The following is a 27999-nucleotide window of genomic DNA, read 5'->3' as shown; positions in this document are numbered from 1 at the left end:
TCACAAATCTATCATATTGGTTAAGAATCTAAGGGGCAGTACAGACAGCCCTAAAAGAGCAGCATCCTGTCGCCCTTTTCAGTGCTGGATCAGGGCTGCAGCAACCACATGCCGTGAACTCGATCCATCACTGTGTCAGCCCCAAAAGGGCCGACAAAATGCTGCTCTTTCTTAAAGTGGCAAAAAGTTGCCCTTGCCGCGGCAGCTTCTCGCCAATTATTCGGCACAGTGCATCTAAAAGCTGCGCCGAATGGGTGTGACACCATTCACTGTGTGGGCGGGTGACGCTGGCATTGGGGAAGAATTGGAGCATCTGGCGTCCGGCCGCCATGCCCCCACTCCAGCCTGATGTGTCGTTTAGTGTTGGTCTGTTCAGCCCCTAACTAAAATTAAATACATTCTGCTTGAAAGAACTATGTGCTATAGTTTAAATATGACTTTTGTAAACAGGGTGAACTTCTGTTCATCATCCAAAACAATACTAATCTCTAAACACTACCTTTGCACAGTGTTTCTGCCAAGACCTTGTTTGTACTCTGAATTCCTCAGGGCTTCTGTCATAGCAGGAATCAAGCTGATAACTAGAGGCTGGTCCAAGACTGCCACTGCTTCCAAGATGCTGTAAACTTGATTACCATATACAGTAGTGTAATCCTGGATAAACTGCCTGGAGGAAGAAACAAGGGCATTTAGTGCATGGCAAAACAACAACAGCTGGATCATAGACAACAAGCTCCACCAAAGAAATGTATGCATTTGGAGCAGGGGGAGTGTTCAGGGAATACACAAAGGCCAATATCACAGGATCACATTTGGAGACAGAGAGAAAGAGCTGACAGAAAGCTAGATGCTCATATAATCTACAAACTGAAAAGCCTAACCACAAATGACAGCAAGTATGTATATGCATTTCTTCCCTACAGTGAGCACTGTAGCAAGTGACTCAATTTAGGTATCATGCCAAACCAGTATCTTTTACTATTCACAGCAAATAACTATAATAGAAAAGCCCTTTAGTAGGCCATTCCCCCTTCTCCCCTTTTTAAATTTAATTTTATTATACACACACACACAAGGAATACAGGAAATAAAGGCAACACACTTTAACCTGCAGCACGATAGTCAGAATAACAGACACCACTTGCCTATCAACATAACGTCCCATAAAGCATTTACAGCCACAGCCCATAAACTATGGAACAACAGGCCTCGCCTGACAGACAAAGAGCCCTCCTTCCGACCACCATCTTGAAGGGGAGAGAGGCAGGCCAGCAACAACAGGCCTTGCCTACTAAGAAGAAAAGCCCTCCTTCCGACCACCATCTTGAGGGGAGAGAGGCCTCCGAGAGAGAGTAGACCATCCATTAAGAATCCAAGCCCTCCCTCCAGTCCATCTGCCTTGGTCCAGGCCTCGGAAGTAGAGAAGAACTCCTGGACCTCATCCCCTTCCCCGCCACCATTCCTTCTCCTTTTGTGTCGTGTCTTTTTAGATTGTAAGCCTGAGGGCAGGGAACTGTCTAACTAAAAGTTTGTATGTACAGCGCTGTGCAAATTTACAGCGCTTTATAAATAAAGGTTAATAATAATAATAATAACTTACCAGAAGAGATCCGTCTTATTACCACCTTAGAAGCTCTTAAGCACTTAAGACAGATCTGTTCTGGCGGGCCTATCCATCTGACCTTCTATAGCTGATCTCAAAGAACACTCCCACTTCTGACTTTGATAGCATAGAAAACAGACGATGATTTGGTCATTTTAGTGATTGGTACTAGTTTTGTTGTTCATTCTATTGACTGTATTTTTAGATAATACTGTATCTTGTATTTTATTATTGATTTTATTCTCTGTTGTAATCCGCCTCGATCCGCAGGGAGAGGTGGGAAATGCAATTAAAATAATAATAATTATTATTATTATTATTATTATTATTATTATTATTTAGTAAATATTCAGAAGAATGGCCAGAACTGAAGTTGTTCATTTGCAGGGGGCGGGAGTATTTGTTGGCAAATACAATAAATAAGCACCAGTTTTCTGCAAAAGCATCTCTCCCCCCCCCCCCCCTCATCCTTTAAGACCTCTCACACCACTGGCTAATTTCTGTATTAATGCAAGGCTTCATCTTTTCTCTATCCAGTTTTTTTTTTTTTATGATAAACCTGAAGCAGACATTCATCTTGTAGCTATTTGTAGTCTAGTGGCAGAAAGCAATAAGGTTAACAGGGTTTTAGGGTTCAAGTGTGTATGATTAGCTTCAAACATGGACAGTAGGGCCAGCTTTCAAAAGGGCTGAATCTACTGGTTTCTTATCAGAAGAATAATTAAGGTAATGTGGTTCTACAATGCTGCTACAATGAGACATTGGAGCCACAAATACAGCAAGGAGCCTTCTGACCAGTGTCCTTCCAACAAAGGAAGGAAAGGGATTCCTTAATTTGACTGAAATGAATTGGTGAGCAGTGTGCAGAAATGATAAGTATTCCAGATAGTGATCTGCCAACCTCATGGCTGAAGCATCTCCATCTGTTCTGCCCCTCTGCCTGGAAGCTTTGCCAAATCAGCTCTTCTGTTGACAACTGCTTCTGATGGAAGACCTTTGTTGTTGTTAATGGCCTTCAAGTCTATCTTGATCCATGGCAATGCAGCAGGTGAGATATTTCCAAGACTTTTTGTCCTCTACTGCTCTGCTTAATTCTTGTAAATTCATACTTGTGATCTCTTTAATACATCCATCTAGTATGCATTTTCCCTCTCTTTCTACTTTACCTTTTCTAGCATTCTTTTTTTTCAATGATTCATGCCTTCTTATGATATCTCCAAAGTATGACAGCCTATGTTTTTGTCATCTTGGCTTCCAGGCAGATTTCTGGTATGATCTGCTCTAGGACCCACTTGTTTGTTTTTTTGGCTGTCCATAGGATCCTTCTCCAGCACCACATGTCAAATGAATTGATTCTTCCTATATTTCTTTTTAACTGTCCAGCTCTCACAATGGAGCCCTGGTGGTGCAGTGGTTAAATGCCTGTACTGCAGCCATTTACTCAAAACCACAAGGTTGTGAGTTCAAGACCAGCAAAAGGGCCCAAGCTCGACTCAGGCTTGCATCCTTCCGAGGTCGCTAAAATGAGTACCCAGACTGTTGGGGGCAAATTAGCTTACTTGCTGTTCACCGCTATGATCTTTGGAATAGCAGTATATAAATAAAACAAATTATTAATTATTATTATCCATACATGGTAATAGGGAATACGATGGTTTGTATGATTCTAACTTTTGTGCTTTAGTCATGACTGAGCTTTTCCACCTGCTCTACCCTCCACCCCTGTTTGAAAGTCCTATTGGCACATGGGTGTTGAGAGCCACACCAGCTGATTTGTGTCTCCTCGAGAGCTGTGGAGGGCCACAGCACTATCATCACTACTGCCATTTTGGTGACTGGAAGTTATATTTACTGTTTTTTTTATATTCCAATTTTCTCCCAATTATGTTACACTGGCGATCACTCAGGATATTTTTGGGAGGGTGGTCTTGATATATCAGAGTAGAAAACCTACAAAATTGGCAGATTTAAGTAATTCCAGCTGTACAGAAATTTTAGCCCCCAAATTTAGGGAGATAGACATGTTGGGAGATGAGTCAGTGGGGTCCCTGCCCCTGCTAAAACAGGAGATACTTCAGGGACAGCTGTGAAGTCCACTTTATAACAGGAACTGGGTGGAGCCATAGGCATGAGCCTTTGGTGCCAAGTGATGTTTGCCTGAAGCCGCTGCCTGGACCATGACAGACTTCCCCCATCTGCAAAGAATTGTTCTCTCACTATAGTGTGGGATAGCACTGTACAAATGCCAACATAATGGTGTTTTTTCCTGGGGCCATATATTATCTTGATTTAACACTTGTAATATCTCTCATAATATGTTTTACCAATTCGTCACAGAGCCAAAGCCACTGACTGGGAAAAATTTCAGAGGGCAGCCCAATGTTATGAGATATAGGTAGCAATATTATCATGGATATAACTTAAAACACTACCTCATTAAGCATAAAAGCTATAGACTGAGTTCCACCTGCATTGTATCTTGCTATTTCTCTGTTTTTTACCTTCCCATTTTTTTGTGGTGGACCCAATTCAAAGGGCTCCAACTCTCTTTGCTTTATTCAGTTCTCCATACCTACATGGATGCTGTTTAACTCTCAGGTTGTTACAGGCTTGCATTCTAGATTTTGGTCTGCAGCACTGTGTTTCAAAGTAAGCTTTAAATGTGCACTTTCACTTTAGATGATAATGCTGTAGTATAGCTGGTAGTGTTTTAAAAGTAGAGTACAATCTACATATTTCTGGGACTGATACAACCAGTTTCATTTACTTATGTGCGAAAAAATACGTTCTCTCTAGGCATTTCCTAGGTCCTCCGGCATGATTCTATGGTATGATTTCAGAAGTCAACCAGAGTTGCACTGTAGGACCTAGAAATACTTACAGATATGATATCTTTAGAAATATCTATGTCCTCCAACACAACTCTAGAGTCAGCTTTTTCAGGAAGTCATTCTTTTCAATAGGGTTTGCTATTATCCACAGTTTCGCACGGTAAGTCTGGGAACATATCCCTGCAGATATGGGGATTGTGTTGTGTTGCCAAACAGTATTCTTTCACAATAAAATGACTGTTTAGAATGTTTTTGGAATAAGGGGAAATGCTATCAGGCCTTTAGAAATCTCAGAATTAGTCCCCTATTTTCCAAAAGAAAATTGATCTGATAATGGGATCTACCAAGTTGCCAGGTAGAAAGCACTGGCCTTTAGCTAACTTGTCACAATTTGAAAAAGTAATTGATTCAACAGAAGTGGTTGGGTGAAACAGAAATCTGGAAGGAACCACATTGAGAAGTTTCTAACATTTACAGTTCCCTCTGGAAGCTGGTCTGAATTTAACTACGAACATTGCTGAAATGAGAGTAGAATGGAATGATAATACAGGACTGCAAAACCGAGGGTCATAAAAACTTTTAAAAAATGTATAGGAACTTGGCATTCTAAATCCAAAAAGATCTCAGATTAACTCCATCATGTACAGTTTTTTGCAACTTGTTTCAGTGTTTTTAAGTTGTAATATGTGACTGAATGAAATGAACCTACAAAGAGTAAGAAAGGGATTAAAAGTCTTCTAATAGACTTTCAAAATACAGTCGGTCCTTCTTATACACAGATTTTTTATACACGGATTTAAGCATACACGGTTTGAGAATGTTCCAAAAAAGTATAAATTTACCTTGATTTTCCATTTTTTATAAGGGACACCATTTTGCTATGTCATTATATGTAATGGGACTTGAGCATACACGGATTTTGTTATACACGGGAGATCTTGGAACCAAACCCCAGCGTATAACAAGGGTCCACTGTACTTTAATTTGCTAATATGAAATTTAAAAATCTGTTCAAAAATAATAAAAGAAATCATACTGGAACATCAGAGTCTCCATTTAATCAATGGTGAATAACAAACAAATTGATAAAAATATCAAATTCCTGAAAGTGGTATGGCATAGGACCCAGAACAATTGATATAAGCTACAGAAAAAGAGAGTCCACCTCAACATGAGGAGTAGCTTTCTGAGTGTAAGAGCTGTTCAACAATGGGACACTCTCTCTTGGAGTGTGGTGGAGTCTCCTTCTTTGGAGGTCTTTAAACAGAGGCTGGATGGTCATCTGTTGGGTGTGCTTTGATTGTGAGTTTCTGGATGGCAGGGGGTTGGACTGGATAGCCCTTCTGGTCTCTTTCAACTGTATGATTCTGTTATGATTCTGTTATGGTATCCTTCTGGAGCGCCTGGCTGAGGTGGGTATCGGGGGCACTGCGCTCCAGTGGTTCCGGTCCTACCTCTCCGGGAGGTTCCAGATGGTGCAGCTGGGAGACGTGTGCTCCGATAAGAGGGCCCTCACAACTGGGGTCCCTCAAGGAGCCATTCTGTCTCCCATGCTATTTAACATTTACATGAAACCGCTGGGAGAGATCATCCGGAGACATGGGGCGCGGGGTTATCAGTACGCTGATGACACCCAAATAGTTTTCTCTATGTCTCCGACTGATGCAGTGACCGAGGATGGCGTCTCTCCTCTCGTGGCATGCCTGGAGTCAGTAATGGGCTGGATGAGGAAAAACCGACTCAGCCTGAATCCAGAGAAAACGGAGGTACTCGTGATAGGTTCCCCTGGCCCAGGAATGGCGATAGTTCCACCTGTCCTGAACGGGATCACGCTTCCCGTGAAGGACTCCGTGCGCAGTCTGGGGGTGCTTCTTGATTCGTCGCTTCACCTTACATCTCAGGTGAATGCGACGGTCAGGAACACCTGTTACCAGTTTCGGCTTATTCGCCAGCTGCGCCCATACCTGGCCCAGAGGGACTTAGAAACGGTGGTACATGCTCTGGTAACCTCTAGATTGGATTTCTGCAACGCGCTCTACATGGGGCAACCCTTGTATCATTCCCGGAAGCTACAGCTGGTACAGAACATGGCGGCCAGGCTGGTCACTGGTACTTCCAGGACCAGCCACATAACACCGGTGCTCAGAGACCTGCACTGGCTGCCTATTCGCTTCCGGGCACAGTACAAGGTGTTGGTGATTACCTATAAAGCCCTACATGGCTTGGGCCCAGGATACCTGAAGGACCGCCTCTCCCCATACATTCCGCCCCGCACCCTCAGAACTTCTGGGCAGCAATTACTTAGGGTACCTGGGGCTAAACTCTCCTCGACTTCGAGGAGGACGTATTCCATCGTTGCCCCGACCCTTTGGAACATGCTGCCCACAGAGCTCCGCTCGGCCACCTCCCTGGCTCAGTTTAGGAGGGAGTTAAAGACCCTCCTATTTCGAACTGCATTCCCCGAATGAAGTCCTAGATGGCCTCTCTCTCTTGCTGACGGCAATTTGGAGAGCTGACCGGGGGTTTTATGATTGTTTTTAAAATGTTTTACTGTATGTATTATTTGTATTATGTTGTTCACCGCCCTGATCAATGGAAGGGCGGTATATAAATAAAAGTTTTATTATTTATTTATTTATTATTTATTCATTTATTTTCAGATTCAACACATTAAAAAAATACATTAAAACAGCTACAATATTGAGAAAAGTTTTTCCATCACAGGCCTCTGTAATCTGATATCCCCTCCCCCAAGACATATCCATTTTCAGATGTGGGGGTCCGTAGCTTTGTGCAGTTCCTTCATCAGTCCATTTTTAATATGTCATCCAAAAATTCATCTTGCATCCTGCAGTGCCATTAGGGCATGCTGACTAAATTGTGTACACAGCCGTGTAAGCATGCCCTGTTCAATGCTAAATCTACAGAATGTGAATTTCAATGTAACACCATACTTTTGTCTCATTTTGGATATCACTTGTTTATGCCAAGTTCAAAGGAAGTTCTCTTTCCAGTAACAATAGCCTTTTTCGTATTTTAATAGCTATCATGATGGTCGACCCTTTATTATATAGGCAACGTAAGATGAAGGCTATTTTATATTCACTATTAAGTGCGTGAATTCCATTGTCAAGAAAACTATTGTTAAGTGGCAGTATAGTACTGAACTGGAGAGTCTTTCTAGCACTGTCTAACTGAATTCACATTTTAAATTAACTTCAGTCTTTTGGAAAGCAGCTTTGAAAATGGATCAGAACTTCAAAAGTTACATTACTTTATCTCTGCCTCCTTTGATTGGGTTACTTCTAATGGTTCTGCTAATGTGTCCATACAAGTAACTGCAAGTGTTGATGATTTGTTATTCTGATCAAACATCAAACTGAAGCACTGTGGATTGTATCCAATGGTGGATCTCCATCGCAAGAATAGATACTACTGATGGAACTGATTCTGCTACAGAGGAAGGGACTGAGGGACTCTCTGGAGCAGATTTGGAGAGTAGGGTTCATTTGTGCCAAAGGGGGAAATGGAAGGGGAAATTCCACTGAACAATGCAAAGGCCCCTTGCGTGATCTTTGATTTATTTCTGTATATTTGAAATAGAGTGGATCAACCTCGGTTCTGAAAGCGAACATTATTATATGTTATAAGGTTATTAATTAAAAGCTGAATTATATTCAGCTCTGAGCTTCTGTTCAGCTTTCACTCCTCCTCCTCCCTGTCTTAAATATTTGAAGAAAACTGCAGATGCTCAAATAGTATTTGTCAACGACAGAGCTGGGACAGCATGATGATTTCAAAATTGAATATTCTGAGGAAGAAATTAACCTGACGATTTACCTGTGATGCTCTATTTTTATGGCTGCAATGTGTTTTCCCTAAAACAGCATTACAACACCACAGGGGGGGAAATGTTCCTGTTTCTGTCTAAAAGGTTTCCTTTTTTGTTGGCCAATCCGCATGGCTAACCATTTTGCCAAGAAGGGAAGTACTATAAGCAATCAACATCAAATTATGTTAAGGATAATTAGTTGCATAAAAGAACATGTTTTTCATCAAATGCCTTGCAATCGTTTCGGTGCCAACTGGCCAGTTTTCTACCTACCTAAACACAGAAGTCAGCTGGGTGGCAAGCTCTTTTCCTGACCCTGCTTGGCAGCCTTCTACCACACACTGCAGAATTTCTGTAGATAGTTTTTTAACTGTAGGAGGGAAAAATCATACAGAGGCTTTTAATAACTTAGGTGGAAACAGCTCTAGGTGATCTATATAAATTTCTCTACAGAACTTTTTTTTTTTTTAAAAAAATATAAAACTTTATCTAAAAACCTGGTACCTTATCAAGTAATAGAATAAATGACAATTAATAGGAATAAGATTAGGCACCAATTCTGTTGGTCTCTTATATTGGGGTAGCCATTTTTGAAGCAAGGCACAGTGTCAATAAAGTCTACAGAGGACGTTGCCCTGCTGGGTCCTGAGCTGCTGAGGTCTGGCAGGGCAGTTTTATTTCTGACTTTTGCTCCCACCAAACCCCACAAATCACAGTATCCACAACCACAGATATATATCTGCCGTCATACTACTGCCTCTGCCTCTTTCTCATACACAAACCAATAGGTTTTTAACCTTAGATTGCAATCCTGTGCATGCTTCACTTGGCAGTGAATTCTGTCCAATTCAGTGGGACTAAGGCTGTATCTGCATTGCAGAAATAATCCAGATTGAGACCGCTTAAACTTCCTTGGCCCAATGCTAGAGAATTCTGGGAGCTATAGTTTTGTGTGACATTTAACCTTCTTTATCAGAGAGCTCTGGTGCCACAACAAACTGCAAATCCCAGAATTCCACAGCATTGAATCGTAACATTCTTGTTTGTTTGTTCTAGGGAAATCCAGGCTACAGTAAAAACCATGTGAGTTGCTAAAGTTAGTGAGTCTGGAAGTCTTCAGTTCAAATCTTGATGTGCTGGTCTATGACTGTAATAACAACGAACTGAACAAATCTTGATGTCACCATGCAATCACATGAATACTAGGAAAGCCATTGTCTAACCCTAAGCTACTGAAGGCAATGGCAAACCTCTGAACCAATCTCACCAAGAAAACCCCATGCCAGGTTTGCCTTAGGACTGTCATAAATAGGAAATGACTTGAAGACAAACTCACACACACACATCCTACACTACCCTACCCAACCCAATTATATAGGTATAGGATTAAATCAGGCGTGGATGATTATCAAGGGTTAGTCTTCAAGGCACCATAGATGGCCAGAGCCCCACAAAGTCATGATGTTTCCCCAAACGCTCCCTAGGCTGCATATTTCCAGGTCAGTTCTGTTGGGAAAAGGGGATCTTCAGGCACCAAAACACAAGAAAATTTACCCCTCTATGCCCAGTAAACAGTTTAGGCCAAACATTTTTTTTTTTTTGGCAGGAGTACTTCAAAAAACAAACCAACAAACCAAACCACATCTCTGGAAGGCTGCACTTCCTTCACTTCTGGCTTAAATAATAATGTTAAATATTTGAACATTCTAAAGCATTACATGAAAGCTACATATTATATGAATAAAATACCCAATCACTGAAAACCAACTATTAAAACACTTTATTTATTTATGTACTAGATTTATAGCCTTTCTTTCCCCTCATAATGGGACTCCATTCACCCAACACTAACAATGCATAAAAAGTACAATGAAAACACAATTAAAGACCAAATATCCAGATTTGAATTCAAACCACAATTTAAAGTGTTGGAAATGACCTCCACAGACCCTTGTGGGCTTTTGGTGGCATTCTGAAGTAAAAACACTTAAAGGAAATATTTTGTCCACCCTGGTCTAAAGCAATCATTGCAACCCAACAAAAGGAGACTAAATATCTCTATTGTCAGAAAAAAAATTAGATTAAACATCAAGCAGTATGAAGGATCTTGAATGGAAGGCCCAAAGTCCAATAATAGCATCGTTTTTTAATGAGCAGCATAAGTATGTTAACTGCATTTTATAATACATCTACCAAGGTGAAAAATATGTAAAGGCCCGCATACCAAATGCTTACACTGTAAACTCTTTGAAGGTATGATCCATATCAGTGTTTATGCTATAAATCACAACATATTTTTAATAGAAAATAAAATTCATAAGCTCACCTAGAGGTTCATTAACCAATACAAGGCATTTCAGTACAGGAGGGAGTAGCACACCAATATCACACACTTCAGTATTCCTGGCTTTCCTCAACGCTTCAAGAATGAAAGCTAGAGATGATGCCAGATGCAAAGGAGGTGCATGGCCTTTGAACTGTAGGTAATTTTCACTGGAAGAAAAAGAAAAGCCCAACAATAAATTAGTAATGTGCTATCCTCAAGTGGGCCTCAATATACTCAAAGCCCCACAGTCCCATTTGATCTTGGAAGCTAAGCAGAATCTGCCCTAGTTACTATCTGGGTGGGTGACTGCCAATGAATACCAAGTGCCGTAGGCTATAGTTAGAATCATAGAATCATAGAGTTGGAAGAGACCACAAGGGCCATCCAGTCCAACCCCCTGCCATGCAGGAAATCTCAATCAAAGCATCCCCAACAGAAGGCCATCCAGCCTCTGCTTAAAGACCTCCAAAGAAGGAGACTCCACCACATTCCGAGGAAGGAGTGTGTTCCACTGTCGAACAGCCCTTACTGTCAGGAAGTTCCTCCTAATGTTGAGGTGGAATCTCATTTCCTGCAGCCTGCATCCATTGTTCTGGGTCCTGTTCTCTGGAGCAGCAGAAAACAAGCTTGTTCCCTCCTCAATATGACATTCCTTTAAATATTTAAATAGGGCTATCATATCACCTCTTAACCTTCCCTTCTCCAGGCTAAACATCCCCAGCTCCCTAAGCTGTTCCTCATAGGACATGGTTTCCAGACCCTTCACCATTTTAGTCGCCCTCCTCTGGACATGCTCTAGTTTCTCAACATCCTTTCTGAATTGTGGTGCTCAGAACTGGACACAGTATTCCAGGTGGGGCCTGTCCAAAGCAGACTAGAGTGGCACTATTACTTCTCTTGATCTAGACACTATGCTTTTACTGATGCAGCCTAAAATTGCATTGGCCTTTTAGCTGCCGCATTGCACTGCTGAATCATGTTCAACTTGTGGTCTACTTGGACTCCTAGATCTCCTAGAGTAAGGAACTGACAAAACCAGCTCTGTGTATTCCTTGCCTAGGAAAACCCTGTGAAATGTACAGGATAACAGTAAGTCAACAGACAACGCACACACACACACACACACACACACACACACAGGTCCATTTGAGTAAATAATGACACCATACATACATATGTATCACAGTTTTCTCAACATGGCATACTCTTCAAACACAATAAATCAATATGCTTTTATTTCAGTTCCCCCCTCAACAGTTTTAAATTCACAATCTGAATTTTAATGGGATCAACTTTATCCACTGTTTTTCTATCAGAACATGTTCTGCAATGTCAAATTCAGAAGGCTGCCTATTTATCTGTCCAGAAAAATAAAGAACAAGTACCTTATGACTTGCATTGTGATCTTATGTAGATGTAAGGCTCCTGGGGTGGTGGTGGAGGAACTGTACAGTGCCAGCAAAATAGGATGCTGCCCAGTTCGAGAAGCAGAAGGTGATGGAGAAAGGAAACGCCCCAAATACTGTTGGATAACATTCCCTAGCAACTGATTCAAATAGGCACCTTGTGTCTGAGACTGACAACATATAAAAGACAAACCCTGCAAAAGGAAGGGAAAAAAACCCACAACTATATATATGTGGAAAAAAGAAAGAAACCAGATTGAGGAAGATGTTATTGCTTGTCTTGAAAGTACAGTTCTTGATTCTCTAAAATTACATGGTCTAATAAAGCCAGTTATATCTAGTAAAACTACTCACTGCACAATGATGAACATGGACTGTAGCATTATTGCACTATGAAAAGAGTAACTGATTTCCAACATACATTAAGCTGTTAATCTTGTGGTTTAAAAGAACCATCATGGTGTAGTGGTTTGAATGTTGGATTAGGGCCACAAACAGATGGTCCAAAATGGCTGCCATTGGGCTGCTTTGGGAGTGTGGCATCCAGATGATGCACGCCCCGAATGTGGCCAGAAGCTGCCCTGAGTGTGCCTCATCCCAGAAGAACCAGCCTAAAAAGAAGAGGTAAAGTACCGCTCCATTTTGGCACCTGGTTCAGGACAGTGGGAGGCGGCCTGGATTGGGGCCAGGCGCATGCGGCTGCTGTGGTCCTGGGATGAACAGCAGCAGCATGATCCCAGTGCCATCTGCTTCACCCCAAGGACTCTGGAAAATAGGATTCAAATTCTTGCTTGGCCATGCAAAGCCACTGGGTGACTTTAAGCAAATCACAGTCTCTCACCTTCAAAGGAAGGCAAAAGCAAACCCCTTCTGAACAAGTCTTGACAAGAAAACTTCATGACAGTGTCCCCATAAATTGGAATTGACTGGAAAGCACACAACAACAACTATTACGTGTGGTCTGAGGAAAAAGAAGCAATAGGAAAGAGGTTCTCTCCCTCTGATGTCTTTAAATCAAGATGTGATTTCCAATTGGGATCTCGTGTGGCATTCGTGACCCTCTCAGCCCCACAGACATTTTCTGTGATGTCCTTTCTGATCCCTGACCTCAGAGAAGGCCAGGAAGAGACATCAGAGGAGTGTAATGGATCTTCTGGATTTCAACTCTGACCATGACCTCAGAATGATGAGAAATGACTCAGAATGCATCTAAACCCTTCCCACTCTCACTGCTTGCAAGGGAAAGGTTGGGATATGTATTAAAGTTAAACAGAAGTCCCATGAAAGGGACAAAAAGCTAAATATCTGTTCTGCCAGGGTTTTGGTTTAAAATAGGATCATAAAAATTGGAGCTCTCTATTTCTTGATTTCCCCAAATTTCTGTCTAAGAGCTTTTTCAATGTTTGAAAACATTACACAAGAGGCAGAAGAGGTAATTTTGTAAAGGAGAAAAAAACAAGACAAATTATTCTGCAATGATTACAGAAATGTAATAGCAAATGTTTGAGAATATGTTAGTCACAGCATAAAATACTCAGAAAGAAATTTTGTAATCTGCTCGCTAAGAAATGTACTCTTTATGACTACAGCAAGGCCATGTGGGTATAAATAACTCTTAGGATCAGCACCAAACAATCTTCTCTGTGAGATGGAAACTATGCTGGTAGCAAGAGCAAAAATATATGTTATGCTGTTGTGGATAGCAATTCTTGTTGGTAGATCTTGGGGATAACAAAAGTTCTCTATTCAATGACCTGCTGACATTAGTGTCTTACAGATATTAGATTAATTTTGAGTAACTATTTATTCATTTACTTTTTAACATTATTTTTTAAAATTCTCACACTAAGAAGGAACTGCTGTCAGAAAACATTTGGGGAACACTATATTATTCCAGGAACCACAAATGCTATTTTACTTGTGGAATGTGACTTTCCCATTCCTGAACCCACTTCCCTGCTGTCACCAGCTGTCCAGGAAAAGCTGATCTGATGATCCACATATAGGGATCAAGGGAATAGGATGGGACAGGAGTACCACAGGAGTCTATGTATTGATACTATCATGGCAATTTCAACACAATCTATAATGTTTCAACCCATAATGGAGTGCAGTATAAAGTTTTGGCATACAAACAGAAACAGAAAGAATAATCTTGGTTGGTTCTATCAAGGTAAATGTTTTATTTTCTCAAAACTATTAAACATGTTTACTTTGTATTTTGGGTTGGGTACAAAGATCATATATCTACCCTTCTCTGACAACTCCACTGGTCTCCATTCTTTTTCCAGGCATAATTCAAATTGCTGGTTTTGACTGATAAAGCCCTATAAAGTTTTAGTCCAGGCTATCTAACAGACCATTACTCCACAAGAGAGGCCCTTCTCTCAGTCCTACCATCTTCAGAGTATGGTTCGAGGGAACATGAGAGGAGGCCTTCTTTGGTGGCTATACTAAATTTTGGAACTCCCTCCCTAGGGAGGCTAGAGTTGCACCCTATTAGCTGTAATTTTTTATTCAAACAGGCTTTTAGAACTCAGGGCTTTTAACAAAAGTGATGTAAGCACTGTATTGCTGCCAATTATATTGCTGAACTTTTAAAAATATTTTTAAAGAAAAAAAGAGCACAGTGAGCCCTTGGTATCTGTTGGGGTTTCATTCCAGGGTCACTCATGAATACCAAAATCCATGGATGCTCAAGTCCCATTATATACAATGGGGTAGTAAAATGGTGTTCTTGTATAAAATGGCAAAATCATGATTTGCTTTTTGGATTTTTTTGGGTGAGAGGGAGATATTTTCAAGCTGTGGATGATGGGACTTATAGATGCAGAATCCATGGATACGGAGGGCTGACTGTATTTGTATTTAATATAGTTAATAATTCCATTTTATTTTAATGTTTAATTTTTAAAATGTTTTTAATTGTGATCTTTTTAATGTGGAAGTTTCCTTGAGCCCTACTCATGGGAAAAAGGCAAGATACAAATAAAGGTAGCAAGAATAACAACAACAACAACAACAACTAATGATATTCAACCTATTCAACACCTCCACAAATCTATCTGTTCCCTAGCCAGGCTACCTTTTCAGCATGAATGTTTTTGGTCCTTCTCTTATCTTACATGAAGCTCAAGTGGTGGTTCCTCCCACCCTGTTTTCTAGCCAGACTTTTCTGTCCGTGACTTTTTGATTGTTCTAAGCATTTTCCCTCTCCTATCTGTATAAACAGATTTTGTTGAGAGCGCTTTCTGAGATTGACAGGAATGGAGGTAAATCATGAGTCTCCTGTCATAAGGGGTCATTACTGGAGAATTCATGAAGACTCTTGCGTGGAAATCATACTAGCAAAAAGCAGTAGTAACAAAAGGAAAATATTCTGCCAGGCACACAGAGGAACAAAAGAAAACTCTTATGGCAGACAAAATGCTATTTTTAATTCAACAGAGCTGAAGAAATCCACCCTAAAATTATTTTGTTGTTTGCAAAAATTCAATATGAAAATGGGAAAATCAGGTAAAGGGTGCAGTTAGCACTGTAGCATTAAAGTGCCATTGTCCACTGTACTTGGAAGATACATTCTTATCAGTCATCTGATTGATAAGCTAACAATCTGTCAGACACATGTATTTAATGTCAGCAAATATGCCAAAAATTATACTTTAGAATTCTTACAAGCACAGATACGAATTAAGAAGATCAATTAGCCAGTGTATGAATTTGTTCACATTAATGTAAGTGAACAACCACTTGTAATTAGCTTGCAGTGAGTAACAACTCTCCATATGAAATCTTGCCACTGAGGCCCCCACAAATTGCTAATGCTAACATGCATGTATTTGAAGCTTTTAGAGGTCAACATGTATCTGCCACTCACTTATGGCTTAAAATATTGAGTCATTCTACATATTTTGATTTGACAGCAATAGAGAATTGAATTTTTACACCAGTTGGGTTTAAACCTGATGTAGATTAATTCCTGCTGTATTCCAGGACAGCACTTAAAATGTTTCATTAGTGGCTGAAGATTAAGAAAATAGACAAAAGATTTTGAAAAGTATATATGATGGAACTGTAGCAACCCAGGACTCTTGATACATCAATCTGGAGTAATTAAATCATGTTGGATTTTCCTTGAGAACATTCTAGAGAGGCTATAAGACCTGAATTTACATAAAAGGTTCAAGATGGAGTTAGAGAGAATTTGAATTGATAACCTTACCTTGGCTTGCTAACCCTAACTATTGACAGGGCTGTGAATCCTACTTAGGTAAATTCCCTACAAGAGGAATGCTGTCCTGGAATTACTTATGGCCATTTTAGAGGATGTTTCTTATATTATCCATAAGCATATTATGCTGGAGGGGAAACTTTCTTGTGTTTGAGTCTCAACTTACTCTAATGTTCTATAATAAAAAGGAAGATGCAAAACTGGCATCTCTTTCAGAGAGGAAATACTACTGGTCACGGTAACTTATAAAGTTTCACTGTTTGCCTCAGCAGCAATCAAAATTCGGGCAAGGGCAGACATTGCAGTTGATTGTCAGGGGGATGACCTTATCTAAACTTTGAAGTTTTTTTTTTTTTAACGTTTTAACGATTGTTAGGTGGATGATCTTATCTAAACCTTGAAGTGGTTTTTTAACGTCTTATTTAATTGACTGGAAGCATATTATGTATTAAATTTGGATGTTATTTGATGGAATATTTTATAATTCTGAATTGCTGTCATTGGTTTTATATTTTATCATGCGAATGGCCTTTGGCTTAAGCATTAATAAAGATTGATTGATTGATTGAGAGAGAGAGATTGATTGATACTACTGGTCACTTTCTTTGAAATATGCTTTTATAAATCAGTTTTCGTAAGTGTTTAATTATTTACAAGGTGGCAACTTAATATGTGCTTAATAACTGAGTAAACATATTGAAGAATTATGCCACAGAAGGCCAAGACAATGAAAACTTATTAATCATAATCTTCCTGGTTTGTCTCTCTTGTTTGGCTGCTATTCACTCTCTCCTTTTGGAGTCTGTTCCAATTTTACTGTCTCTTCTCTGCAAGTGAAAACTATACCTTTGTTTGATCTTTGGTGTTTGAAACTGCTGCTTTAACTGTTTTGAAACTGTTTTGAAACTTAATTCTAGGATTGTTGTTAAATCCTCGTTACTTTTTGGAGTTTCAAAAGAATATTTTAATGTGTTGTTTGTGAGCTGGGAGGCGATACAGAAACATTCTAAATAAACAAATTCTGTAAAGGGAAGTTCCAAAACAGTTTAATTAGGTGTCAACCCTTTTACATCATAATGATGATGGCTATTGGCTGTAAGTTCCTTCAAGAACCCTGTGTCTTAGCTTTACCAAATGCTTTAGGGAAGGATACACATGTAGGGCAGACACTTGAACCAACACCAGCACCATGAGGCTAGAGTCCACTGCTGTTGTGTGCCTTCAAGTCATTTCTGACTTATGGCGACCCTAAGGTGAACCTATAATGCAGTTTTACTGGCACATTACTTCACAGGAGGTTTCTCATTGCCATCCTCTGAGGCTGAGGATGGAACCCAGTGGGTTTACATGGCTGAGCTGGGATTCTAACCCTGGTCTAAAGAGTCATTCCCAAATGTTCAATCCACTGCATCACCCTAGCTTTTAGAGTTCATTAGTTGGATGTTAAAGACACCAACTGTTCAACAATATGTAAAAAACAGAAATGGTCCATTGCCAGTCGTTAGTTTCCCAAAGGTTCTCTTTGTCAATTAGTAGCTAAATATAACTAGCTAAGAAGTTACACATACATGATATGCAGACACACCTGAAGAAAGAGAGGAAGATTCTCCCGAATTGCAGACAACATTGCTGCAGGCAGCCCTTTGTCTTGCTGGAGCACAATGTGGGGCAAAAGCAGACAATCAATTATGCGGAACAAGAGTGGTTGTGCCTTGGAAGTCGCCAATATGGGTGCCCAAGATTTCACAAGGCATCCTGTGGAATAAAAACCATGAAAACTACATGACAACATTTTACCAAATTGGGAGTGGAGGAGAGGAGACATCATCAACAGGCATTCTGTTGAGTTACATTATCCATTGGTAACTATAGCAACCAGGATGCCTTATTTTCATTTAGCCCACTTAGTCAATCTAGGGTAGGGAAGGTCCATTCAACTCTGACCTAAAAACAGATTTGATGCAGAAGAACTACAATTGGATCTTAAAACTGAACAGAACAAAGCTGCCCTCTGGAACTCTGTTTTGGATCAAAAAAGCACTGCCAGAGAATGTACTGCTAGCACTACCAGTATAAATAGTTTGGAATAACATGCCATTTGATTAGTTTGGTTCCAGCCCCAAACTGTGTGGATGCTCAAGTCCCACTATATACAGTGGCATAGCAGAATGGTGTCCCTTATATAAAATTGCAAACTCAAGGTTTGCTACTTGGAATTTCTACTTTTTAAAAAATATTTTCAAGCTATGGATGCTTGAATCTGTGGACAAAAAAAATCTATGGATAAAGAAGGCCAACTGTACTTAGACTATAATACCATCATATGGAAACCAAAAGAAGAGCACAGGGTAAATCACCCCTGCACCATTCATGGAATCTTGGAATTTGGAGTTTGATGAGGTACAGTGGGGCCTCATTATCTGTGGGCTTGCCACCTGCGGATTTAAGCATCTGCAGATGGCAAGCCCCCATTGTCCCCAATGGTGGCGTGTGCACATGGCCACAGCACCATTAGGAACAATGGGATTCCAGGTAAGCTCTTGTTGTCTCCTGACAATGAGGGTTTACCTGAAGTCCCGTTGTCCCTAATAACAGTGTGTCTGTGTGCACACTCTGCCATTTGTAACAACAGGGGCTGTCTCTAATGGTGGTGTGGCCACTTGTACGCACTGCCATTGGGAACAATGGGACCTCAGATCTCACAGTTTTTGGTACTGGGGGGTGGGTTGGTCTGGAACAACTTGCATGTCCCCAAATTTTGCCACATCTGAATGGGACTCCTCGGGTGAGAGTTAAGATCTTTCCCAAAGATCAGGGTGGATGACATGTTTGGGGGCAAAAGTTCAGAAGGCAGAAGTCTATCAGGTAGTTGGGTTCTTGACTACCTTTAAAAAATAAACTGTGGTTCAGCAGGGCCTTTAGAAAACAGACCTGCAAACTTCCTAAAGAAGAATCCACTCAGGATGGTTACAATGGGCCTTGATGTTGTGTGTGTGTGAAATTTGGATCACAGGGGCACTGTACATGTAATGAAATTTTGTCCCGTGTATTTGTTTGTGAATATACTCACATTAAGAATACACAAGTGGAAGCATAGGGGTGTGTATCTTCAGGTGAATTTGTGATAGAGGAGAGCATGGCAAGAAAGAATAGCTTCTTGTCCTCCTCTTCCATGCTGCAGTTCTGGCGTGATGGGGCCAAGCATCAGCACAAACAAAAATGACTCCCAAAGGCAAATACTGAATCTTTTTGTTCTTATTTTACTTAATGAAAGACAGAGTTTTCAAACTGATAATGTGCTATTTGGATTACTTTACTGATGAGACACTGTCACTTAAGAAATGGGTGGTAAGACATCTTTTAGATTACAACATAAGAATTGCCCAAGTTACTGTGAGATTCTGTGAGGTGCAATTCAAAAGAAAGTAACATTTCAAAGCTATGGTGGCTCCAAATATGCAACTGGAAATACTCTGTGTAAGACGTTTCATGAAAACTCTTCCAAGGAAAAAATTCCTGCTTGGTATTATATTGGCTTCTGAGTATAGCCACATGAAACTATTATGACAGAAACAGAATGGGGGGGGGGGGAGGGGGGAGGAATGACTCTCAAAATTCTCTATAGGCTTATTTCTCTTCTATACAGAATTTTTTTTTTTACTAAACTGTGAAGTTGAAGATTGCCCATGGTGATTACCTATAATCCTGTAGGTGAGATGGAATCCTTCTGCAGGTCCTTTCCTCATTAAGTAAGGTTTTACATGTTTTAATACATCACCAATATATTCTAGAGCCTTTGTCACCATGGTTGATTTTTCAGCTAGTGTTTGAAGACCACTATAGTTTTTTCCAAAGGCCTGAGAAATGAAGAGGGATGGATAAAAAAGAAGAAGTGGAGAGCAATACTTCTTTAACAGTAAAACCAGAAACAAATTTTGTTTTAAAAATTATCATCTGAGCACTTTAAAATTGTATATATCATAGGGACAGAAAGAATATTTGAAAATATTTGACAAACATTCCTTGAGTGTTGGGAAATCCTGATGAGGAGAATCCTGGACAGATGAGAATCTCTGCAGTTGAGGATTTATTCCATTCAACATTCATGTGGCTTTTTTGTTGCAGAAAACATTTCCTGTGCAGAAAATATGTGTTTTTTTCTCTCTCAGAAGTATTATTTTCAGCTCAGAAAATGTTGTTTCCTGCACAGAAAATGCTGCAGTTGGGGACCTATTCTGTGTAAACCTTTGGGTCTTCTTGCCTTATGAAATAAAGTCCATGTTTATGTAGGTATGCAAATAAATAAATATGTTGTGAGAGCCAGCATGGTGTAGTTGTTTGAGTGGTGGACTACAACTATGGAGGCCAGGGTTTGAATCCCTGCTCAGCCATGGAAATCTACTGTGTGACTTTGGGCAAGTCACACACTCTCAGCTTCAGAGAGAGGCTAAGGCTAGCCCTCTCTGAAATTTTTTTGCCAGGAAAACCCTGTGGCCGGTTTGTCTTAAGGTCACCATAAGTCTCCTCCCCCCAAAATGAAGGCAAACAACTATGTATGCATGTATGTACAACATTTCTATCCCACTCCATATCATAAAGTGGTTTAGAATAACCTTAATTAGACAATTCAGAATGTTATTTCTTGTACAGAAAATATTGTTTCCTGCATAAAAAAATACTACATGAGCATTTTGTGCAGAATAGGTTCTGAGCTGCAAATAGTTACCACAAACTATACAGTTTTTAAAGATTCTCTTGCAATGGGAAGGAAATTGCTAAAACCATGTCTTGCTTCTTTTGAAAACAAAATTAGCAAAGAATTTCATGCCTAATTCATAAAAACAACTATACCTTAATGAACTGAATAGCAGCATCTTTGGGATCTTGCCTGTAGATGGACTCATCAACACGAGCATTTGAGAAGATAGATCCTATTTCTGGTAGCTTAAGTATCAATCTTGTGAGTTCAGCAAGTTGCTCCACATGATTCTTCTCTATTTGTTATGAAACAGAAGATGGAAAAATTTGATATGGCTTCACAGTAAGCTCCTGTGTGCAAGGAGTATAAAGCCAAACTATACAATGAGAAATAACTTGAGAATCATATGATGGCAATAAAGATAATAAGCATATACCAAACATGTACCTCCAGAGGAAAATCATCAGCTCCTGAGACTTAATTAGTTCAATATTAGAAAAAATAAATACTAGGTCAATGGACAAATTTGGATCAACTTACCCACTGCTGGTGTCAAACTAGTCATTGAGACTAATACCAGTCTGAGAATTCTTGGTCAAAATAACTCAGTGTATTTAGCTAACCTTTCAGAGGTTTCAACTGTACTGTTCTATTCACAAGCAGTGTGGTTTAAGAGGTAAAATTCCCTGGTCTTGCTTGTAGGTAGAATGAGAATAATCAGAATAATCTGGTGAGTCAAAGTACAGAACTGGGCATTTATTTTTAGTGCCTAACAAAATACTCCTGTAGTGTTTTTTTTTTCTGAATTAATGTTTTTCCACTTGGAAATATAGCTTGCCAATAGTTTTTTCTTTGTTTTCAAATAAAGGAGCAAGTATCTTTTTATTTAAAAAAAAATAACACTAAAGCACTCATTATTTACTGGTCAAGTAAACCATTATGATAAAGAAAAAGAAGGGTAATTATACAAAAAAGAAAAAGCGAATAACTGACTTTTTGTATGCGATATATTACAGTCGGCCCTTCTTATACACAGATTTTTTTTTATAAACGGATTCAAGCACCCATGGTTTGAAAATGTTAAAAAAAGTATAAATATCAAATATCAAACCTTGATTTTCCATTTTTTTAATTTTGCTATGTCATTATATTTAATGAGACTTGAGCATCCACAGATTTTGTTATACATGGGGGATCTTGGAACCAAACCCCAGTGTATAACAAGGGTCCACTGTATATGCTGCCTTGAGATCTCTAGGTAGAGGGCAGGATACAAATATTTTAATAAATAAATGAATAAATAAAATGTCGTCAAACAGCTCCCTGCTTCAATATAAAGTCATAACTCCTCCTCCTCACTTATTGAAGAAAGATACTTACCTGCTGTTTGCTCAGCATCTATCCTGACTGAAGTATGAGGAGGTTGATCAATAAACATTTGCAAAACACATCGAAACCAAGAGTGTACCAACAAGGCTTGGAAGGACACATGACCCATACCAGTAAGAGTTTCAGACAGTGCACTGCAGAAAAGAGGAAATAGCAAATTCAGTAGATAAACAAGTTGTCTTTTCCCAACACCATTTCCCATATGCTTTCATATATAACCTGCAATTGCCATTTCTAGGAAGGAACAATGGCACAGAATGTCATATTGGTTTCCCAGACTGGTCACACTTTCTCCTATACTTTCACCTATATGCACAATGTAACTTTAGTATGTCAAGTAGTTGAGAAACCAAATGGAAATACTGTATTTTCTGGCATATAAGACTACTTTTTAACCCAGGAAAATTTTCTCAAAAGTTGGGGGTTGTCTTATATGCCGGGTGTCATCTTATAGGGCGGGTGCTGAAACTTCCGAGCCGGACTGGAGAATCTGCGGTCACCGCATATGGTGGGAGAGCTAAAAAACAGCCGCGGCCACATACCCTCCCTATGTGGTGACCATGTGAAAGCAGCAAGGGCGGCAATATACAAGTACGGTAGAAGAAAATCTTGGAGACACGGAGGGCTGGGCAGGCAGGGAGAGCTGACCAATCCAAGTAGGCTTTGTATAAAACAAGTTTTCCTGCTAAGTACCTGCATGTCATAAGCATTTGAATTAAAATTACCATATTGAAATCGAATATGATTTTTTAAAATTTTTATTTGGTGTGTGTTGGAAGAGGGGTAGTCTTATACGACGAATATATCCCAAACTCTATATTTTAATTGGAAAAGTTGGGGGGCCGTCTTATACGCTCAGTCGTCTTATACGCCGGAAAATATGGTAAATTTCAAAATAAGCATATGTAGAAAAAAACTGGTATGAACACAGAGAGGATTGGGCCTTATTGCACTATTGAAGAAAAGGCTATTGCCCACCCTCCACTCCAGTAATGCCATTTGACACTCTAGTCTGATTTAGATTGGGGCTGAGAATTGTGCTGCCCTTAGAAGTTGTTAGAACTGCAACTTCCATCATTCCTTATCACTGACTATGCTGGCTAGAGGCTGATGAGAGTTGCAGTCCAGCAACATCTGGAAGGCTACACAATTCCCATCCTATACCCAATTTAGACCAAAGTAAACATACCTCTTGTTGCTCAGGATCATATGAAAGAAACATAATGACAGTTTTATATTCACACATATCATAACGATTCAAAGAAAAGGAGTGAGAAATGATGATATTGGGTTCTGGATTTAATTTAAAAGAAGACTTCCTATACTCAAGTATTTGATAGTTTGAGAATTTTTTTGTATCAAAATTGCCTGACTTCTTCTTAACATATCCACTCTTCTAAATATAAAAGATAATCTTTTTAAATAACAAACTCACTTCTTTCTTTATTTAAAAATCATGCAGGTCACAACCTGCATGGGTGTTAATATAAGGAAAAGTCAAGAATTTCTTTAGGCTACTGGAAGCCTGCTGCATGAACCGAAGCAGTTCTATAAATCCTGAACAAAGACAGCAATTAAAAAGAATCACTCAATCACATTTCTAACAATTCTTTCAAAAGCAATACAGGTAAAATCTGCAGAAAAACGCTGCAATGAAAACTCCCTTGATTAATGAATGATACAGAAGACAAGCAAAATGCCTTCTCTTCTTCCCCAAAGAGTTTACTTTGCTCACCTGTTCTGTATTAAATGACTTAGAAATCTTGAAACCAGCTTGGGGCAAACCATATCGTCCCATCCAAACAACTGCATCATTGACAAAACTGGCTGAGGCTGAAGTTCTGATGGACATGCGCTGGGCAAATCCAAAGCCAGCAAAGTAAAACCTGATTGTTTTATTTAAAAAAAAAGTGGGGGGAGGACAGATTCAGGGCAAAAGTATTGTAACAAATAGCATCTGTTATAAGAGAGAGAACTCAACCAAGAGTGTGTCTACACTGGAGAAATAATGCAGTTGACACCAATTTAAGTGCTGTAACTCAATCCTATGGAATCCTGCGATTTGTAGTTCTACAAGGTCTTTGGCCTTGCCAGACAAAGAGTGTTGGTGCCTCACAAAACTACAAATCCCAGGATTCTGGAGCCATGGCCATTACAATGGTGTCACACTGTATTATTTCTACAGTGTAGATGCACCCCAAAAGTCATTTTAAAACACTGGATTGTTTCATAATATGTAACAAATACATATTTAATTTTAATAATAGGTTGCTTCAACTTCTACCTCATTCCTCTGAATTCTCATGTACATCTCCACATTATTAATGTGGATTTTACCTATTATGCTGATTTAATCAATTGTTGTTTTTTTTAAAAAAATACTCAAACAAAAAGCAAAGAACACATTTTAAAAACAAGAGTAACAGATTCCTGCCTTAGTCTCATGCCTGTTTTCTAAGAAAAGCATTTCCTTTCTACAACATTCTTTTCTATTACCATTATATTTTAATTATTGCAAAGCTGCTGAAGTTCAAGGGGTCTGTCTTCATTTCCATTATTGACCGGATCTTTGAGAGCTCATAAACTGTTCTTAATTCATGTTGGAGTAAAATTCATTTAAATTCAAATCTGTCTTTTCCCAAATATTATTTAAATAGATTCAGTGTGCTATTATAGCAAGATACAAGCCTTGTCAAATTGAAATATCCAGTTTTAAGATATATGAATTGCATGGAAGAAATGATATTGTATCCAAATAGAAGGGACTGGATCAGCTGGGCAAAAATCCACAAATGTCAAGGATCTGCTAGGATTTTGAGTGACTTTCCTGCAGTGTAATATTCCAGAATACAGGTGTTATGTGTGTGTTTCAAAACCATAACATATAAACCACACATTTGTAATGTTAGATATATGTGCAGAAAAATATTCATAAAAGGAATGTTATTATAATCCAAGAGAAACATGGAGGAGGGAGTAGAAGCAGAAGAGCTATGAATAAACTCATTTAAGCTCAGAGAATATGCATCACATTTAATATGATGAAGCGTCAACCATTAACCTTGTCTAAGATTATAGCTCACATTTCAAATTTAACAAATGATACCAGAGGAGAAAAGTGCCACTCAAGTTGTAGAGCTAGAGGCACCCTATTAATAAGGTGAGTGCTTCATGGCATTTCAATAAGAGGTATGTGTGCACACACATACATTTGTCCATGCACACAAAATGAACATATATGCACAAACGCTGAACATGCCAATAAGAACACCATCATCTGTAGTTGAGTTCTACTCTAGGTCATAGGAAAGGATAGCATGGAGTAGCACAAACCTGCAGCTGCGTCTGCAAGCTGAGGAGGAGGAGGAGTTTGCAACATTCGTTGACTCTTCAGGTATGGAAAGAAATTTCTCCAGAGAGCTCTGGCAACAGCCAGGTGGTGCTCTTTCGCCACTGATGCTGGCTGAGCATTTGGTCCTGTATTCCCTAATGGCAGCCCTTGGCTTAAGTGTTTGCGCACAGTCCTAAGGAGAAATAAAAACAACATTAGCATTCAGTGATCTTGGGGTTCTGAATTCCTCAGAAGGACAAATGCGGTTTCTTTTCACTTTGCCAACTGGAGAACTGAAAGATCATTTTCTATAATTAAAACCTTGATGCAAAGACATTTGTGCATACCAGTTATTTGATGGATAAATTATGGCATATTAAGCACCATAAAGTTAATGTTAATTACTAATGTCAACCATTAATTATGCACCTCTTAATGTGTCAAACCTAAATGAGAAACAGGCAGCTCTAAAATGAATGTGTACATTTATCAACTGGCAAATAAGTCTGTTTATGGTCCTAAGCCAGATATCCTCTAATTTGTTAATTTTGTATGCAAGGAATGCAGGAATTGGAGCAGACACAGAAATATAACTACAGATTAGTTTCTGCAGTTCATTTCTCATCAAAGTTTATTTTAAAGATTTAGTATACACACATACACACAAAACAGTTAACATTTCTCTCTGACATTATGGGATTGACACTAATGCCCAGGACACTTTGCTGCCAGAAGCAAAACAGCAAAGGTACCATACATCCAAATCAAGGGATGAAGCCAACCAAACTGTTTTGAGAAGTAAGACAGTGCATCCCACCAAGATTTCTGCCAATCTCTGGCAGCAAAATAAACAGCAACAGCAAATTAAATAATTAAAAATGTGCAGCCCTTTTACAACTCAAATCTTCTGCCTACTGGTAGGGGCAGTGCTGATGTTACCATAGGGAAGGTCCAAAGGTACAAGTATAAACAAGGTCAGCCTTCACCAGAAAGAGTGTGGCATGAATTCAATAACATACTCAATTTTCAACTACTTTATCTAATTTGGAACTTGTGACTTTCTAAGGGTTCAATAGAGATGTGTCTGCTGGGAATCAACATTCTTAGAGAAATGAGCAGGAGGAGGGGCAAGAAACATTAATAAATTTGTCTGGCAGGTTAGGATAGGAGGCATTACTGCTCTCGAATGATCAACTAAACAACATGCTTATTAAAAACAATCTGTACCAACGTGCTATCATTCCTGGTCCTATTTATCTCCTGGTCAACTCAATTGAGTCTGCAGATTAAAGGCACAGACAGTACTATTACATTTACTTTATTAAATTCTATAAACAGCAGTGGAAAGTCAGAGTCACGGTATTTATAAGACAATGGCACTTAACTAGGACAGTCAGAAGTCTCATAAGCCTAATTTTGCTGGCAGGCCATAACCAATGAATGACATCTTGACTAGTCAGGAATATTTAAAATTAAAATGAAAGCTAATAACCATTTTAAAATTCTTTTGCATTGATCCTGTTAATTCTTAGGGTGTTTTTCCTTCCTTCTCAGACAACTTCCTTGACAACAACTATAGTGAGCCCTTGATATTCACTGAGGTTTGGTTCCAGGACCACCTCCCTGTGGAGAATAAAATCCATGGAGGCTCAAGTCCCATTAAATATAATGGTATATAAAAATGGTGTCACTTATATAAAATGGCAAAATCAAAGTTTGTTTTTTGGAATATATAACAGTTGCCCTTTGGAACTTGTGGGGGATGTGTTCTGGACCCCCCACGAGTTCCAAACCTCGTGCATATTCAAGCCCCATGTGCCCCATTACGGTTAATGGCAGTCACCCCTCCGCATATTTTCAAGTCAGCGGATTTCAAGACTGTGGACTTGCCGGGGCTAGTGTGTGTGTGTGTGTGTGTATGCATATATGGAATATTTTGAAGTCATGGATGGTTCAATCTGTGGATAAAGACTCAGAGCATATTGAGGGTAGGTTGTATATCAATATTGTCAAGAATATTTAGTCTGCCTTATCTTCACAACCCATGATCATTTGTAAAGGGAATGAGGTAAAGGGAGAAGGGAGACTCCATCACATTTTCCTTCCTCTGCTTCACTTCCATCACTGATGATATATTTCATGGCCTATTTATCTGAAACTCTCCTGGCTGAAAGAGAAGAGTGAACACCAAATGAGACATGATGTTAATTGTGCACTCACAGTTAACATGTCTAATTCTTAAATTTTAAATAGCAGCCATCAGGGGTGTTTGAGAAGGCAGCTATCAAGTCATTTCACAACCCTGCTGAAAATACCTCCCCATCATTATTTACCTCTGATGGTAATCTTTT

General features: G+C 39.4%; 1 protein-coding gene across 2 annotated transcripts in view; it reads right to left on the bottom strand.

Moving 5' to 3' along the window:
- Nucleotides 1-27999, bottom strand: part of LOC149311278 (protein MMS22-like) — a 103187-nt gene that overhangs the window by 5820 nt on the left and 69368 nt on the right. Inside the window, exons 16-25 of one of the 2 annotated variants that reach the window (XM_089530699.1) lie at nt 25651-25841; nt 24053-24203; nt 22309-22451; nt 21081-21223; nt 19927-20086; nt 17815-17984; nt 11978-12192; nt 10593-10759; nt 8540-8636; nt 500-667 (exon numbers count right to left, since the gene is read on the bottom strand). In XM_089530699.1, the coding sequence (XP_089386825.1) occupies nt 500-667; nt 8540-8636; nt 10593-10759; nt 11978-12192; nt 17815-17984; nt 19927-20086; nt 21081-21223; nt 22309-22451; nt 24053-24203; nt 25651-25841 (1605 nt within the window). Of the gene's footprint in view, nt 1-499; nt 668-5518; nt 5802-8539; nt 8637-10592; nt 10760-11977; nt 12193-17814; nt 17985-19926; nt 20087-21080; nt 21224-22308; nt 22452-24052; nt 24204-25650; nt 25842-27999 lie in introns of those variants that run through there. The other variant, XM_089530700.1, reaches the window with a different exon arrangement.

This window comes from Sceloporus occidentalis, unplaced genomic scaffold (genome assembly GCF_023333645.1).
Source record: "Sceloporus occidentalis isolate IW3139 unplaced genomic scaffold, rSceOcc1.0.p SCAF_6, whole genome shotgun sequence".
Classification (NCBI taxonomy): domain Eukaryota; kingdom Metazoa; phylum Chordata; class Lepidosauria; order Squamata; family Phrynosomatidae; genus Sceloporus; species Sceloporus occidentalis.
This window is presented reverse-complemented; position numbering and strand designations above follow the sequence as displayed.